We start from the raw sequence: 17667 nt of genomic DNA on the forward strand, positions 1-17667 counted from the left end.
GTCTGTGTCATGCGAATTCAGCCATACAGCTTGTATGGCTGAATTCACATTGCATTCGGACCAAAATGGTACAGGAACAGTGGCATCGCTAGGAGTTGGCTTTTGGGGCTATAGCCCCGAGTCTCTGCAGGGGTCCCCAAGGGGAGGGGAGGCTCTCTGGGGACCCTGATTTAAGTGGGGGGCTCTCTGGGGACCCTGATTTAAGTGGGGGGCTCTCTGGGGACCCTGATTTAAGTGGGGGGCTCTCTGGGGACCCTGATGTAAGGGGGAGGCTCTCTGGGGACCTTGATGCAAGGGGGAGGCTCTCTGGGGACCTTGATGCAAGGGGGAGGCTCTCTGGGGACCCTGATTTTAAGGGAAAGGCTCTCTGGGGACCCTGATTTAAGGGGGAGGCTCTCTGGGGACTCTGGTTTAAGGGGGAGGCTCTCTGGGGACCCTAATGTAAGGGGGCTCTCTGGGAAGCCTGATGTAAGTGGGGGGCTCTCTGGGGACCCTGATGCAAGGGGGAGCCTCTCAATGGACCCTGATGTAAGGGGGGGGTTCTCTAGGGACCCTGATGTAAGGGGGTTCTCTGGGGACCCTGATGTAAGTGGGGGGCTCTCTGGGATACATACACACACACACACACACACACACACACACACCTATATTGCTGTATATACATGTGTATGCCCACCCAAGTGTATGACTTTCTTTACTGCGCTGATCTTTTGTAGACCTAGCAACGCCCCTGTACAGGACCCTTTTATTGGTCCGCACCAGAATTGGATCACATAGATTCTGATTTCTGTCCAAAATGACAGTTTGCACTGCCATATGCAAACTAATCTGGGGGTGTCATTAACTTTGTATCTGCCTTACAAATCCTGCCTGTTTGCCCATTTAAAAAAAAAAAAAAAATTTAAGCTAAAATCCCACTTTAAAACAGAACTAAAGCCATCGATTTAATAGTTTCAAAAAACAGTCACAGTCCAGGAATGCTGGGAATGTAACGATCACATTTGCTTTTTTCTCAACCAAACTGTCAAAACATCAAATGGCTGGCATCATAACTGATCACATGTGCAGCACCATGGCAGTTCCAGATCAAACAGAGGCTAAGATGGCAGCTTCCTTGGCTGTAAACGATAAGAGGGTTTAGTTCCACTTTAACTCCCTAAGAAGAATTAGGCTGGTCATGGACAGAGCGATTTGTGATCAGATCAGTGGGAATCCCTCCCACTGAGCTATTGTGTTCTCCTGGTGGGGGAAGTCGTCCCCTCAGGGAAAACACAGTGATTATTGCTAGCAGCTATAACAGCCGCTAGTAATTATTGCATGTAAAATCCGACAGGCTGGTTGTATCCAAGTTGATTGATTGGCACATTCAGCCTGCCCATACATGAGTCAAATCTCAGCTGGTTCAACAGGAACCAGGCAAGATTTGAATCATGTATGGGCAGGCTGATTGTACCAATCGATCAACCTGGGTACAACCAGCCTGTCAGATTTAAAATGTGATCATTACTAGTGGCTGTGATAGTAATAATCTCATGTAAAATCCGACAGGCTGGTTTTACCCAAGTTAATCGATCGGTACATTCAGCCTGTCCATACATGATTTGAATCTTGCCTGGTTCCTGTTGAACCAGGTGAGATTCAAACTGTCTATGGCCGGCTTTAGTTCCATTTTAAAACCCGCCCTTCTCCAAGCAGAACTGCAGGATTTTTTTTTTTGTTGATTTTTACCATTTTCATTTTTAACCCTGCCCCCTGCTGCTATTCCTGCCTAGGCCACAATGACGAATACCTGCTCCTGCAGCATCCTGGATACTTACATCACATCTTCCAGGAGGCTACAGGATAAGCATACAAAGCGGCCAGGGGAAAGGCTGGGGGTTTGGTCCCGTGCCTTACCGGAGTGGGCTGCCTGCACCCAAAAGAGGACCAAGATGGTGACACTTGAACAGTGGATCGCAGCGGAACAACACTGGATTTGTTGTGTGGATGAGCAGGTGCTTTATAGTAGGACTAAAGCCAACAACTTTTATTTTTTTCACTTGGACAGAATAAGGGAGGGATATAACTCCTGTAGTTTTTTCTTTAATTTCGCCATCTATGTCCCATTTGGCGATTTTCCTTCACTTCCTGTACCATTCCCAAAACAGGAAGTGAGAGAAAATCCTTCCAAAGAATGAGAATCCCAGGGTGTCACTAGAACTAGTGTCCTCATTGGAGGAATCCCCCCTCTATTCCTGTTCTGGTGACAACCCAAAATGTATTTGAAAATGGTATTCAGGACAAATAGAGGGTGAATCTCCCTAACACAGGCACCAATAAAAACCTGACAGGGGCATGAATCCCTCTCCACTCTTTTCAAAACTAAAAATAACCCATTAAGGTTTGTTTACACTTGTGTTGGGGCAGTAAAAATGTGCCGCAGAGCTGATTGTATTACCCCCCCCCCCATGCTGCAAAGGCATGGGGGGGGGGGGGAGTACATACAGTATGTTGCTGCTGCCTTTGCACTGCAGTAATGATTATTGCCATGATCATGTTAGCTGCCAGTACTGTCCCCTGAACACCACTTATCCCCTGTTCATACCGATGTGACTTGTCATGCAATTTCCACACCTCCCAACATTTTGAGATGGGAATGAGGGACATCTAGTAGCAAATGTATGTAGACATAGGACATGCCCCCTGTCACACCCCCTTAAAGGAGAATTAACCAAAAAAAAAGGTTAATTAAATCCACAAGGGCTTTTTTTACCACTACTATTCCTTTATATTGACTTTTAAAGTTCACAAGTGCAGCAATTTAGAAATTGGATGAAAGATTTAGTGCTGGGAAACACTTTTTTGAAAGATAATTAGTGCATTTTATATACAACTATATAGATGAGACCAAAATGAGGGACAAATGAGGAGGAAAGAGGGACAGAGGGACTTTGTTCCAAATCAGGGGCAGTCCCTCGAAATCAGGGACAGTTGGGAGCTATGTCATTTGACAGGTCAAATCACATGACAAGTCGCACTCTATTGTCGGCAATGGAACTGTTCAAATCGGTGTGATGCCGATTGGCACCGATTTGAAAAAGTCTGGTGTGACTTGCATAGACATCGGTGCATGAATCCTCACAGATGTCAGCCAAGTCACACCAGATATTGCACTGACATGCGGCTTTAAAATCCTGCGATTTCACGCGAAGTCTCGCGATTTCAAAGCGGCATTCAGTCAGGTGTGAACCTAGACTAACTCTAATGATTCAGTTGCAGCACATTAGTGCAGGGCTTGAGGGGTTAAAGCAGGCAATGCAGAGGTGATATACAACACTCTCTGAAGACTGATTCAAACCAAGATTACTCTTCAGAGAACAACGTTAGTGTAAACAAGGCATTAGTTCTACTTCAGTCCTATCTGAATATCTAGAAAAATAATGACTGCTGCTGACTTTGCAAACTACCTCCCTGTCATCACCACAGGAAATACCGAGGACACAATCACACAGGAGAAGTGCTACTTATAGAAGGAGGTCAGTACTGTCAGCCATTAATATCCTCTCAGGAAAGGTTTGCTCTAAAATAAAATAGAAAAATAAAACGCTCCCCAACCCCCACATCATTATCATATTACAAAGTTTAATAGCCTGCCGGAAGTGATCCAGAGACCCGCCCACCTTTCTGCCGGAAGTGTGGCAGAGGTTCCCCGGAAGTGCCTGTTGTGGCGTCTTGGCTAGTGGTGTCCGCAGAAAGATGAAGCCTGCCGTAGATGAGATGTTCCCGGAGGGAGCCGGGCCGTACGTGGACCTGGATGAGGTGAGGCGGAGCGCTCTGATACATTCCATACTGGGCCTGTTCTCTTCCCCTATCAGGTGTGCCCTGTGTATTGGAGAAGGACGTTCACCCGCTACTCACTCTTCATCTATGTGAACATGAGGGGGAGGTGTCCTATAGTCTGTATACACCTCATCCCTGGCAAGAGGGTTACCAACCCCCAATTACTTTTTTTGCTGACAAGACCTGGAAAATGTACTGACAGAGGACCTGAATTATGATAGAAACTCTCCTTATAAGTCAAGACATTCGATATTTAACCACTTGCCTACAGGGTACTTATACCCCTTCCTGCCCAGGCCAGCTTTCAGCACTGTCACACTTTGACAATTGTCGCTCATGCTACACTGTACCCATAGGAATTTTTTTTTCCGTACAAATAGAGCTTTCTTTTAGTGGTATTTAAAGCGGACTTCCACCCATTTAAAAGTCCGCAGCTACAAAAAGCCACTGACTTTTAATAATCGGACACTCGCGCTGTGATTGGCCGGGCAATCTTCTGGGATCTGTGTCATGTCCCAGAAGATGGGAGAGAGGTGAACTTCCTTGCAGTGCTGCGGAGCCCTGGGGGGATGGGGGAGCTGGGTGCCTGTAAAAAGGCACCCCCCCCCCAAAAAAAAAAAAAACGTGAATCCAATCAAGCCAGCTCCATATGTGAAAAAATGAATAAAGTGCTCCACATAGCGTGATACCATTTTGACAGATTTATTAAAATCACTTCAAACACACTTCAATGGTTACACTCACTTTTAAACTGAAACATAAAAGCCTTTAAAAAAAATCCACAGCAAGCACAGCAAGCAACAGGATCAGTGATCCAACGGTGCACCGTGGTCACAGCGGACCTGAAGTGTAAACTGGTGTATCTCTCACCCAACCTTCTAAGGCCCAGCCATCCGATCGGTGTAGTCCTCCTCAGACAGCGGCATCTAATGTCAGTGCGTTGGAATGCCGTGTAACCATGCCCAAGACATGTTTCGTCAAAAAGACTTCTTCAAATGGGATTGTCTACACGGATGGTTCATCAATCCTTATATACTATGTGGAGCACTTTATTCATTTTTTCACATATGGAGCTGGCTTGATTGGATTCACGGTTCATCACATGCAACCCAGGTGTGGTTCAATTGCTGTTTTGCCGAACACGAGAGTGGGAGGCTATACAATCTGGTGAGTGCGCTCTTCAGAGGGAGTGGTGTCACTATCACGGTGGTGTGGTGGAAGAGTAGAAGATTTTTCACACAAGAAGATTGAAAAACAACTGTTGAACTTATTCATTCATTTCTTGAAATTTCTTTTCATGATAAAAATAATATTTTTCATGACACTATTATTATTTTTATTTATAAGTAGAGGGTTATAGGCATTATGCTGCTCTGACCCATTATTTTACACAATTTATATTAGCGCCGCTATCTCTATCTGTACACGTGTGAGAGGTATAGTTTTGGGATTCTGATCAGTTTAGATATTTAATCACCGCTGGGTTTTTTATTTTTTGCGCTATAAATCAAAAAAGACTGAAAATTCGGTAAAAAAAAAAATCCTTGTTTCTGTTAAAATTTATTGCAGCGTATTGGCAGAGTATTGCACAGTATGGGCACAGAGCAGTGCTGTGGGCACTACAGATCCAGCCCACAGCGCTGTTAAAAACGATCCCTCCCCCTCTCCCCTCGCACTGTACAGATCAGTACAGAGAGGGGAGGGAGGAACCAGCGTCATGACTAGGGCTGGGGAAAAAAAATCGATTTAAATCTTGAATCGAGTTGAGAGGTCAAATCGATTCAAAATTTAAGCAAATTGTTTTTTTTTTCATATTTTTTTTATTTTTCACCGCGCCGGTCCTGAGGAGCTGCGGGCAGGAGTTTTTAGGCGAGGCCGCGGCTTCGGCCTAGTCCGCGAGGCTAGACGCTGCCGACTAGGCCGAAGCCGCAGTCTCGCCTAAAAACTCCTGCCCGCAGCTCCTCAGGACCGGCGCAGTGTCTAAAAAAATAAATAAATTTGAATCGTGAATCGGGTTTTTTTTTTTTTTTAACCACTTCAAAACCGGCCACTGTATATAAACGTCCTGGACTTTGGGGGGGGGGGGGATATCTGAATGATGCCTGTAGCTACAGACATCATTCAGATATCATTATTTTCAGACGGCTATCCTGTGCACGATAAGAATGATCATAGCGGCAGTTCCGCCGCTTGATCGTTCTTATAGGCGGCGGGAGGGGACGCCCCCCCCCCCCCCGCCGCCATCTGGTGCTTCTCTGGGCTCTCCCGTGCCATCGGGAGCCCGGAGAATGAATCGGCCGGCGCTGGATGAGGACGATAGAGATTTCTGGTGACCAGATGGTCACCAGTCATCTCTATGACCGTCGGAGGCCCGGGCGCGATGTTATGACGTCACGCCCGGGTACCTGGAAATAACCAAAGCCACGATCACGGCTGTCAGCATGAGATCAGTAAAAAAAAATTTCTCGATCTCATGCTTTCCAGCCTGGAGGAGAGATGTGGGGTCTTATTGACCCCGCATCTCTCCATAAAGAGGACCTGTCACATAGATACCTATTGCAAGGGATGTTTACATTCCTTGTAATAGGAATAAAAGTAATTAAAAAAAAAAAGTGTAAAATAAAAAAAAAATTTAAAACGCCCCTGTCCCCGGTAGCTCGCGCTCAGAAGCGAACGCACACAAGTCCCACCCACATATGTAAACGCCGCTCAAACCACACATGTGAGGTATCGCCGCATGCGCTAGAGTGAAAGCAACAATTCTAGCACTACACCTCCTCTATAACGCTAAACTGGTAACCTGTAAAAAATTTTAAAGCGTCGCCTATAGAGATTTTTAAGTTAAGTTTGGCACCATTCCATGATTGTGCGCAATTTTAAAGCGTGACATGTTAAGTATCTATTTACTCGGCGTAACATCATCTTTCACATTATACAAAAAAATTGGGCTAACTTTACTGTTTTGTTATTTTTTAATTCATTAAACCGTTTTTTTTTTCCAAAAAAAAGCATTTGAAAAATGTTTGCGCAAATACTGTGCGAGATAAAAAGTTGCAATGAGCGCCATTTTATTCCCTAGGGTGTCTGATAAAAAAGCATATATAATGTTTGGGGGTTCTGAGTAATTTTCTAGCAAAAAAATGATGGTTGTTACATGTAGGAGAGAAGTGCCAGAATAGGCCCGGTATTGAGGTGGTTAAAGAAAATCACAGATTTTTTTTTTTTTTTTTTTTAAATCTCCTAGCCCTAGTCATGACATGACGCCGGTTTGTTTACTCCGTCACAAGCGCCCATTTACCGCAATCCTGCGCTGGGTCTTCCGGACCTGGCGGTCATGGATGTTTGTGGGAGCGCGCCCAAGGGGGCGCGCGAGAGCGACATTCTGAGAGGCCTTCCCACGGACACCCACCCAGAATAAGGCGACCGCTCTGTAGTCGTCTTTCGGCTATGAGTAAATTATGTATTGGAATTTCGCACAATATTCTAGTGGGTGGAAGAAATATAGGTAAGATAAAGTGCATCAAAGTGAACACAAAATATATTTTTTAATGATGAAGTGTGTGTTAAAAGTGAATTAATAATTGTAGATGGTAATAATGGCATATATAGCCTTCACTGCAAGGACCAATTGTCTCTACACTACAGTTTTTCTGCTGCCACTAGCACCTAATGGTGATGGTATAGATAAAGTGCATCAAGGTGAATACAATATGTATCTAGAAATAATAAAAATGGCATAGAAGTAAGTAAACAATTGATAATGGTGGTAGTGGCATACCTATATTTCTTCCACCCACTAGAATATTGCACGAAATTCCAATACATTATTTACTCTATCAAGTGTTGGTGTGAACACCCTCATTTTGCTGCAATATAACTATTTTTACATGTGATTTTTACACATTCACCATTCACTGTCTTTGAGATTTTTTCACACATCTTTTTATTTTTACCGTCCGACGAGCGCGAAGGACACTTTTTTTATTGATGTCTTTCGGCTATGGCCCGGTCGGCAAGTGGTTAAGGAAAAAATAACAATGCACATATTTTTGCAGAAAACAAAAAGTGCAATTATTTCGTTTACACAGGAGCCTGCAGAGCATTACACCTGTGATCAGTAGATTAGTGGATCAGGGGTGCAATATCAGGCTTCTGCAGACACTTTCTCCAGCTTTCTCCCTATGCATCAGATTGTGCAGAGTTGCCCTTATATGATTGTCACCTCACACACCTTTTTACCTCGGTTTGGCAGATGGCTGGTGGGAAAATGTTTAAAAAAAATCCACTTGTTGCCGGCTCTGAACTGCATGCGCAGTTGTGGAGGCAGCTGGATGGTGAACTGCTTTGCTCAGTCTTGTATCAGGCAGTGGGAAGTGTGAATAAAAGCCGTGGTGTCACCGCACAGATGTACATTTATACTGCTGCCAGATCTGAGGACAAGCTCGACCGTTAACCATTCAGCTGCCTCCAAATGGCAACAAGTGAATGAATTTTTTTCTGTCATTTTTTTTCTCCAGTGTATGGACATTTATGGGCAGTCAGCAACACAGCACACGTTGAAAGTGAACTTGTCTGTTTGACTTCTGATGAGTGGCAGTGTGGGCACACATGATAATAAACTATACAGGCACACTTTACAAATACACACCAGCACTTTTCATCTACAATTCAGTCTGATCTATCATATTGCTGCTTCCTCCCCTCTACTGGCATGCTTGGACTTGTAGTGCCACAGACACATGAGTTGGTAATGCAGGAGAGGAGGCTGTGCCTGTGTACTAAACTGGTAGCAGGTAATGGGTAGGGACTCTAGGGAGGTGTAATAGAGATTGGGGGAGATCTCAGAAAAGGTCCTCCCTTAAGCAGATCAGTTCTCATACACACAAACAACCGCATCAGACAGGAGCTTGCTACAGAGAGTCCATTCTCCCCTCTGCTGCCCTCCCCTCCTATTAAGACATCACTACATTTTATGGTCCACTCCTCCCTCCCCCGGCATCTCCTGTGATGAAATAAGACGTGCCGGAGGAGGGTACAAGTAGCAGCAGCACTCAGAGTCGTAATGATCTCCGGAGACTCTCAGCCGCCTCCGGTTCGCAACTGCACATGCACAATTCCGAGCCAAGAGCATCACAGGCTGAAAGCATTTTTTTTTTAACTAGTACTGGCAGGCTTTTCAGCTTACGGCATGAAACAATTGCCCGGTTTTTATGGGCTGCCTGTAAAAACACAGGCGGTTGGAAACACTGCCTGTCGGTGCATTTTATGCTTGTTAAAAAAAAAAAAAAACTGTGACGCAAAAAAAGTAACTGTGGGTACATTTTAGATGCATTTCAATGGGGAGGTGTGTTTTATTTTACCGCACCAAAAATGTAGCAAGCAGGATTTTACTAAACGCAGTGGACCTGCAATGGATCAGTTTGAAGAGTTCCGTAGAATTACATGGTCACACGGTTTTCTTTTCACTTTTTTTAATGCAGAAGCGGGAGCAAAATGGATTAGTGTGAAATGGCCTTAGTTTGCCTTTTTAGAAATAATGGAAATGTGAGCTTGCACTCCTCCACGGTATACTGATCTGATACGTGGAGTACACACACACCTATATATGAACTTTATGCTGACCCTTTGTAGTTGCAGTCATTGCATTTGTTGTACTGCAATATATTTTACCTTTTGTTTATCAAATCTGTAATTTCCAGAACAAAATGCACTAAAATTAATTTTAACCACTTCAGCTCCAGTGGTTATACGGGGAAGATGCCCGCAGTTATCTTCCTGGTACCAGTTTATTAGAACCGGCGGTCGGCTGTCTTGTAAAAGCAGTCCTAGCAGCTAATTAGCCACTGGATTGCAGTGGGAGGGGACATCTCCCCCCCTCCCCTTTACCATGTGATCACCTGTGTCCAATCAAAGCTCATTGCAGTGTAAACAGGATTTGCTGGTTATCGACATTCCTCGCTTTACGCTGACAGCGCCTGAGGAGCGGAGAGCCGGTAAGTGACAATCCACACATGGGACACTGATCATCAGGGCACTGCCTGTCGGTGACCATTGGCGCAGCCTCATCAGCGCACATCAGTGAAACTGTTTAAAAAAATGTTATTACAGAAAAACTTTTCATTTTCAAATACCGCCAAAAGAAAGCTATATCTTTTTCAAATAAATGATAAAAATTTTGTTTGGGTACAGTGTTGCATGACCGCGCAATTGTCATTCAAAGTGTGACAGTGCTGAAAGCTGAAAATTGGCCTGGGCAGGAAGGGGGTGAAAGTGCTCAGTAGGCAAGGTGGTTAAGGGCAGAGGAGACATCTGGGGTCTAATAGACCCCAATCTCTCCAAAAGGGTACCTGTCACTGCCTATTGCTATCAGCTAAAGCTTGTCCTGAAAAATTGTATGTTAGTGCAAATAAAAAAAGTATCACGGACAGTACTCAATTTTCTATTTCCTGTGATAACAATAAAAGTAATAAAAAAAAAAAAAAATTAAAGCCACAGTGTAAAAATAATGAAAAAAAAAATTTTTTTTAAGCGTCCCTGTCCCCCCATGCTTGCACACAAAGGTGAACACACACATTCGTCCTGCACATGCGCAAACACCCCACACGTGAGGTATCACCATGAACGTCAGATTGTGGGCAGTAATTCTAGTACCAGACCTCCTGTGTAAAGTGTACACACTATGAGAAAATCAGAAGAAAAATTCTGCACGAGCGTAAAAAAAAAAAAGCTTCTGTGTCTTGGATCTCCCCCCCCCCCCCCCCAGCCCCTCCTTATACTTGCATGAACCTGGTCTCGATTCAGCACAGTGCATGAGTGCAGTGGCTCTCTCTGTGCTCTCTCACTCCTCACTGGGCAGATTGATAGCAGCAGAAGCCATTGGCTCACATTTCTGTCAATCAAATTGTATGACGAGGGAGTGGGGGCATAGCCGAACCGCACTGTCTGTGTCTATAGACGTAGACATTGCAGCTTGGGAGCAAGTCCACAGGTGTGCCATAATAGGAAGTGGCCTCCTATGGTGGCTCACAGAAATGAGGAGCAGGCCAGAGTGCTATCGGGGAATCCCAGAAGAAAAAAAAAAATCAGGACTGCTCTGTGCTAAACCATTGCATAGAGTAGGTAAGTATAACATGTTTTGTTATTTGCAAACTTTTTCTTTTTTTTTTTTTTCTTTTTTTTTTAATCACTTTAACCACTTCCCGCCCGGCCCATAGCAGATGACGGCCGGGCGGTGGTTCAGTTATCCTGATTGGGCGTCATATGACGTCCAGCAGGATAACATGCCGCCGTGCGCCCATCGGTGGAGCGGTGTGTCAGTCTGACACACCGTTCCACCGATCTTGGTAAAGAGCCTCTGGCGGATCACGGTGTCAGTAGGAAGAGCCATTGATCGGCTTTTCCTCACTCGCGTCTGACAGACGTGAGTAGAGGAGAGCCGATCGGCGGCTCTCCTGACAGGGGGGGTCTGCGCTGATTGTTTATCAGCGCAGCCCCCCCTCAGATAACCACACTGGACCACCAGGGATCGCCACTAGGACCACCAGGGAAGGGGGAAACATGTGGATGGCCAGGTATGTACCCCATGGCCATCCACATGTGCCCAGTCAGTGCCCACAAATGGGCACTGATTGGCACCATTATTTTGCAGTGATGCCCAGCAATGCCACCCTTAGGGGCATCAGTGCCACCCATCAGTGTCCATCGGTAGTGCCGCCTATGAGTGCCCATCATCAGTGTCCATCAGTGCCACCTCATTGATGCCACCTCATCGGTGCCCATCAATGCAGCCATATCAGTGCCCATCATTGAAGAAGAAAACGTACTTATTTACAAAAATTTTTAACAGAAACAAAGAAAAACTTGTTTTTTTTCAAAATTTTCGGTCTTTTTTTATTTGTTGCGCAAAAAATAAAAACCGCAGAGGTGATCAAATACCACCAAAAGAAATCTCTATTTGTGGGAACAAAATGATAAATTGTTTGAGTACAGTGTAGCATGACCGCGCAATTGTCATTCAAATTGCGACAGCGCTGAAAGCTGAAAATTGGCCTGGGCGGGAAGGTGTCTAAGTGCCTGGTATTGAAGTGGTTAATGGACATAAACAGTTTTTTTTTTTTTTTTTTTTTAATCATACTTACCTAGGTGGGTGCAGCATTGGTCCCCACCAGCTCTAAGACTGTGAACTGAGCAATGAGATTGCTGATCGCTCAGTTCTCCCGTTTGCTCTGAGCAGAGAGCCCTGACCGTCGGTCACAGCTGTCTGCTCTGCACCCCCTCCCTGGGCTCACTGAAGTCCTGGGCAGTGCAGGAGGCAGTGGCTTAGGCTCTCGCCGTATCGCTGAGAGACTGAGCCAGGTGCCGGTCCAGGCTTCTGGGTGTATCTTGCCCATATGTTTTGTGATCTTTCCCCAGCCTGGACCGGCTCTGTGATGTCAGCTGGGAGCTTTCGGCTGAAAATGGGTCACAGGAGTGCAGAAGAATGAACTGCACTCAAGTGATCCACAGGAGAAGCATGGCCAAACGCGCTTTGTCTGTACTTCTCCTTTATAGAATTGCACTCAAACATGATAAAAATCCACATTGCATAACATGTATTAGGCTGGGTTCACACATGTGCGGTGCGAAGAGAAAAAACAGCTGTTCAGCGGTTCCTCTCCGTTGTAGCTGCAGATCAGTGAGCAGGGAGAGGGGGGGAGGTGTAGTGAGGAGAGAATTCGTGTTCAGAATGGAATACATCTGCGAATCAGATGCGTTCCCATAAAAGATAATGTGCTTGTAATTCGCACCGCAATGCCTAGAAAATGCACATGTTTTTTGGGCAATGCGCAGTGCGAATGCAACGCACAAATGTGAACCAGATGCATTCAAATGAATGTATTTTAAAATGTCCTGCAAATTGGATGCAGTGTAAGCAGCATCTAATTCGCATAGGTGTGAACGGGGCCTTAAAAATTGAGTTACCGCAACTCCACCAGTAATACACTACACCAGTGGTCTCCAAACTGCAGCCTGGAAGCTGGATGCGACCCTTTGCTTGCTTTTATCCTGCTCTTGGGGCATTATTTCTCCCACCATCAGCAACAGTGGGGCATAGTTTCTGCCATTGACACAGACAACGGAGCACTATTCCTCCCGCTGACACTAATGATGGGGCACAATTCCTCCCCCTATTACCAAGGAAAGCACACTGTTTACTTCCAGTGGCACTAGGACATTTTCTACTCCCCATGGCCACAGTCCAAACCCCCCCCCCCCCTAAAGTTTAAAGGACAGTAAACTGACCTTTTGTTTGGAGACCCTTGTACTATACTATGGCGGTTTTTTTGGCATATGTTTGAGTTTATAACAGCAAGCAAAACCCAGACCTTTTAAAGGGGCATACACTCATTTGTGACTGTGGTGTGTCCACTGAAGTAAAAGGTACATCTGATCTAGTGGAGACCTCTGAATTATTTCCAATGCATAGTATGACCTATGGAAAGTGGGTCATGGATTCAAGGTGTGGGCACTGTATGCATGGAGGTGTATGCACAAAAGGAAAGAAAAGCAAAACTTCCCCTTTTGAGTGAAGTTCCGTTTGAATAACTGAACCTCTCATTGCCTGAACACCTATTGTTACATATTAGATACAAACAACCATGAAGGGTCGCAAACCTTGCCTAAGCCTCAAATATGCTTCTCAAAAATACACCTTCCCCATGGGAAGAACTAAGTACAGCTTCTGCTTTTGTTGCTCTCCTGCTTTGTATCATTATGATAACTTTTTTCAATTTCAGGGATTTTTTTTTTTTTATTTTTTTTTATAGAAAGAAAATCAACATATATTTTGTTATTTGTTTTACAGGCTGGGGGAAGTACAGGACTCCTAATGGACCTGGCAGCCAATGAGAAAGCTGTGCATCTAGACTACTTCAACAGTGAGTGATAGTAATATTCTTCAACAAGGCTTGGAGAACATATATTGTTTATCGGTTGACTTTAGTGATTTCTGGCTAATAACTCAAAATACTGCGTGGAATCAGAATAACCAATGTGATCCCAAAATAAAATTATATTATAGCAGAGATCTGTGTGTTTATGCATGTCACTGCTGCCAAGATAAAGGAAGGAAATTAGTGACTGGTTGTCATTGGTTAGTGCCCCTCATACACTGATGTTGACAAGTAGTCTGGCAGATGCTAGATTTATATTTTCCTTTTATTAGCAGAACTTTTATCGTTCTCATTCAAATAGGTTTTGTCTAAACAGCACAATGATTTTTCGGTAGCTCAGTCACTGTTGAAGTCAACAAGGATTATTTACATGAGATCTGCAGACAGGTGATCAAAGAGGCTCCACTTGAGAGCATAATTTGTGTCTTCTGGGTCATACACAGTCAATTATAGCTTCATGCTACTGTGCTAACGTCATCATGTACATCTCATTGTTCTGTTCTTTTAATAGAGAGACTGTCATTGATTAAAAAAATATATATAAACACCATTCAAAATATACTATTTATACTTGTACAGCCTGTTCCTTGGATGTTAGTGGTCTTGCAGAGCAAAGTTGCCAGCAGAATCTTCTGTACCTGTTGAATGCTTGGACTTCCCACCACAAGCTGTGGTTCCACCCGCTGGCTGCTATGTCACCAGTGAGTCTTAGGGACACATTAGTGATAGTGGCCAGCAGTTGGAACCACGGATTGCTGTGGAGGATACAGTAACAGAAGTGTCAGATGCTGAAGATTCTGCTGGCAGCCTTGCTGTGCAAGAACACTTAACATCCAGTGTACAGGCTTTGCAACTGGTCCACATATAGAGAATAAGCTTCAGCTCACATTGACTGTGACTTCACCTGAAATCGCATGATTTCGAAGCCGTATCTTAGTGTGACTTTGAAGATATCTGTGCGGCTTCATGCACAGATGTCTATTTATGTCGCACCCGAAATTGCACATGTACTGCTCTTGCAAATCGATGCGGCACCACAAAGCTAGTGTCGCACTGATTTGAACAGTGCCATTGCTGGCAATAGGCTGGGACTTGTGCAATTTGACCTGTCAAATTGTATGACAAGTCGCTCCAATGTGAACCGTGGCTTAGGCTGACAAATATCTGTTTGACAATAATGACTCAAGTGCAAATAGGAGAGCGTGTGTGTGTGTGTTTTTTTTTTTTTTTTATCCTACTTACCTAGCTGTATGCAGCATCGGTCCAATTCTGCACTTGTCCCCCGCCGGCTCTAAAACTGAGAACCGTGCGATCAAACACTGCCGATCGCTTGGTTCTCACAAGCTCTCTGCTCTACTCCCCCTTCCCCGCACTCACTGGAGCGCTGGCCTGTGGAGGGGGGTGGTAGCGGCTGGCTCAGGCTCTCAGTGGCTTGCTGAGCCAAGTGCCATTCCAGGCACGTGGGCGGATCATGACCATATGCTTGCGATCTTTTTCAAGCCGGGAACGGCTCTGTGGCGCCAGCTGCTTAAAATGGGTCATAGGGGTGCAGCCAAACAAGCTTTGGCTATATTTCTCCTTTAAAAAGATATGTGGGGTAGCTTAAATCCTCCAAAAGCAGCACAAATCAAACACTACAATTCATGCAGTGCTGTTACACAAATCCTTTGTGCAAAAATAAGCACAAAGAATAAAATGACATGTATAACAATAAACAAGACACTCGCATATTGCCATCTGCATGTTGCTTCTGAGCTGTGTTTCTAATGCAGTGCTAGCATGTGTGTCTCTAATGACAGGTACAATAGGAGCAGAGCAAGGAAGAGAAGTACTAATCAACTTAACCCTAACAGGCTAGGCCCTGGCCACTGACAACTAGCTTATACACCACAGGAAAGAGAAATTCTGATGACGGTACACACTCTACAGCAATGCCCCTTTAATGGAGACGTCACCTCCTGCCTATACCAATATGTTTAGATTGGATACCACCAGTCTTTCCCAAGAAAAGCTGGTTGGGGTACACTGCTCTCTTTATATATTCTCCTGAAGCACTTCAGCCACTAATTAAAGGAATAAGTTCACCTTCCAAAATTGTATTTTTTGGGAGCTTTTAAAGCATTGCACCCACGATCAACAGATCACAGGTGCAACCTCAGACTCCAGCAGACTGTCAGTGTATCTATCTGCTCGTACCTTGAATGAGCAGGCAGTTACACAATGACAGGAAGACTAGATGAACTACCTATAGTGCTCACTAGCGCCATGGTAGTTCATTGAAAACTACAAGTTGTCAGCCGCAAAGGTGGTCGGTCCTTGACGTTCATTTATTCACAGAACTTGTTCCTTTTAAATTGTGACAGCGGGTGTGGGGAGAAGATCCCTGTTCCATTGTCACAATGAGGGTGGGAGGGGTTGGGAAAAGGCTGCAGGAGTGGGAACATGTAACAAAGGTGAACTTGTCCATTAACCCTTTACTGCCCAAATTAGTGCAGCAGGCAAACAAATCATCTGTGAAAGCCCCATATGATAATGCATTCATGTACTATAATAAAGTTAGATAAAAAGTGGACTGATGGCGTTAAGGTGAGGGGAAAAAATATAGCATTGAACAAAAAAAGGGCTGCATTTTTTGTTTTCAATTTTTATAAGACTGCTGCTATCTTATGTCATACCATATGAAAATACAATCAAATTGTGTTAGTGTAGCTGGTTTGACTATAAAATTCAGTGATATATACATTTTCAGAATATGTAAAAATAATGTAAACAGTGGCTGTTGTGCATAATGCTTGTACTAACGCTGTGCTCATGTTTTTCAGATTTCGGGGACCTTTTTGATGATGATGATATTGATTAATTTTGTAAAATCACAACATTGTTCATGGATTTTGAGTCTAGATGGTAAACGGTGGATGCTGAATTTCTGAGCAAGATATGTTCTTAATTTATGTATGCTATGTAAATAAAATTACCTAACCTGTAGATGTTGTTCTCATATTTTATTAAGTAATGTGTAGAATCAAAGACTGAGACTGAAGCTATATTTTGTCTAAAGTCACAATTCATGCACATGATGCAGATGGTGCCATTTCTTAGCCGTACTTAATATGATGAGATTTTAGTGAGGTCTGCTAATGGAATTGCAAGTGTTCTGGTTCTCCAAAAAAGGAGGGGGGGGGGGGTTGTTATGTTTAATAACATGGAAGAAGAAAACCTATAAAAGCAATTCAGTTTAAATTGGGGTTGCACCGATACTACATATACACTGTAGTTCTCTGAGTGTTATTGTATTTAAACTCTTGAGTCTGGTGTTAACTGTGCTTTACTGTTCATTACTAAGAGTCCATTCTTGTAAGGTAAAATTCATCTGTAACCACTTGCTGCCCAACCATTGTACTTAAATGGACAGACTCGTCACTGCTGAGGCTATAAATAAACATTCTCTCACCAGCTAAATCGATCACAGAGCAGGGTACCGGGCCAATGATTCCACACCAGTACAGTTTCATAATACCAGCCAGCCGTTGTGTCCCTGTTTTACAACAACACCAGTGTTGCCAGACCAGCGCAGCCAGCAACAGTGCTCATGATCACTACCACACAAGTCAGTGTCACCAGACCAGTGTACGCCAGTAATAGTGTTGATGATCCAGACCAATATAAGCAAACCATGTTTCTGATCACTGCCACACCAGTGCCAGTGGCCCAAACTAGTATAGCCAGCAACAATGTTACTGATAGCCATCACTTGAGTCCCAGTGTCACCAGACCAGTGTAAGCAGCTTTCCTGATCACTACCATACCAGTCGCATCATCACTAGACCAGGTTAAAAAAATGCTTTTACACCAATGTTAACATCACCATAGATGCATGCCTCTTAAAAACCTTAAAGCCTTGAGGTTTTTCACCTTC

At 44.2% G+C, this 17667-nt stretch overlaps 1 protein-coding gene across 1 annotated transcript; it reads left to right on the forward strand.

Moving 5' to 3' along the window:
• The first annotated feature begins 3643 nt into the window (after positions 1-3643).
• COPS9 (COP9 signalosome subunit 9) lies at positions 3644-16736 on the forward strand. The gene is made up of 3 exons (XM_073625840.1): positions 3644-3798; positions 13664-13736; positions 16574-16736. Exons 1-3 carry the CDS (start codon positions 3736-3738, stop codon positions 16609-16611), a joined length of 174 nt encoding a protein of 57 aa, XP_073481941.1. The 5' UTR covers positions 3644-3735; the 3' UTR covers positions 16612-16736.
• Positions 16737-17667: the final 931 nt, after the last annotated feature.

This window comes from Aquarana catesbeiana, linkage group LG04, assembly GCF_042186555.1.
Source record: "Aquarana catesbeiana isolate 2022-GZ linkage group LG04, ASM4218655v1, whole genome shotgun sequence".
Taxonomy (NCBI): domain Eukaryota; kingdom Metazoa; phylum Chordata; class Amphibia; order Anura; family Ranidae; genus Aquarana; species Aquarana catesbeiana.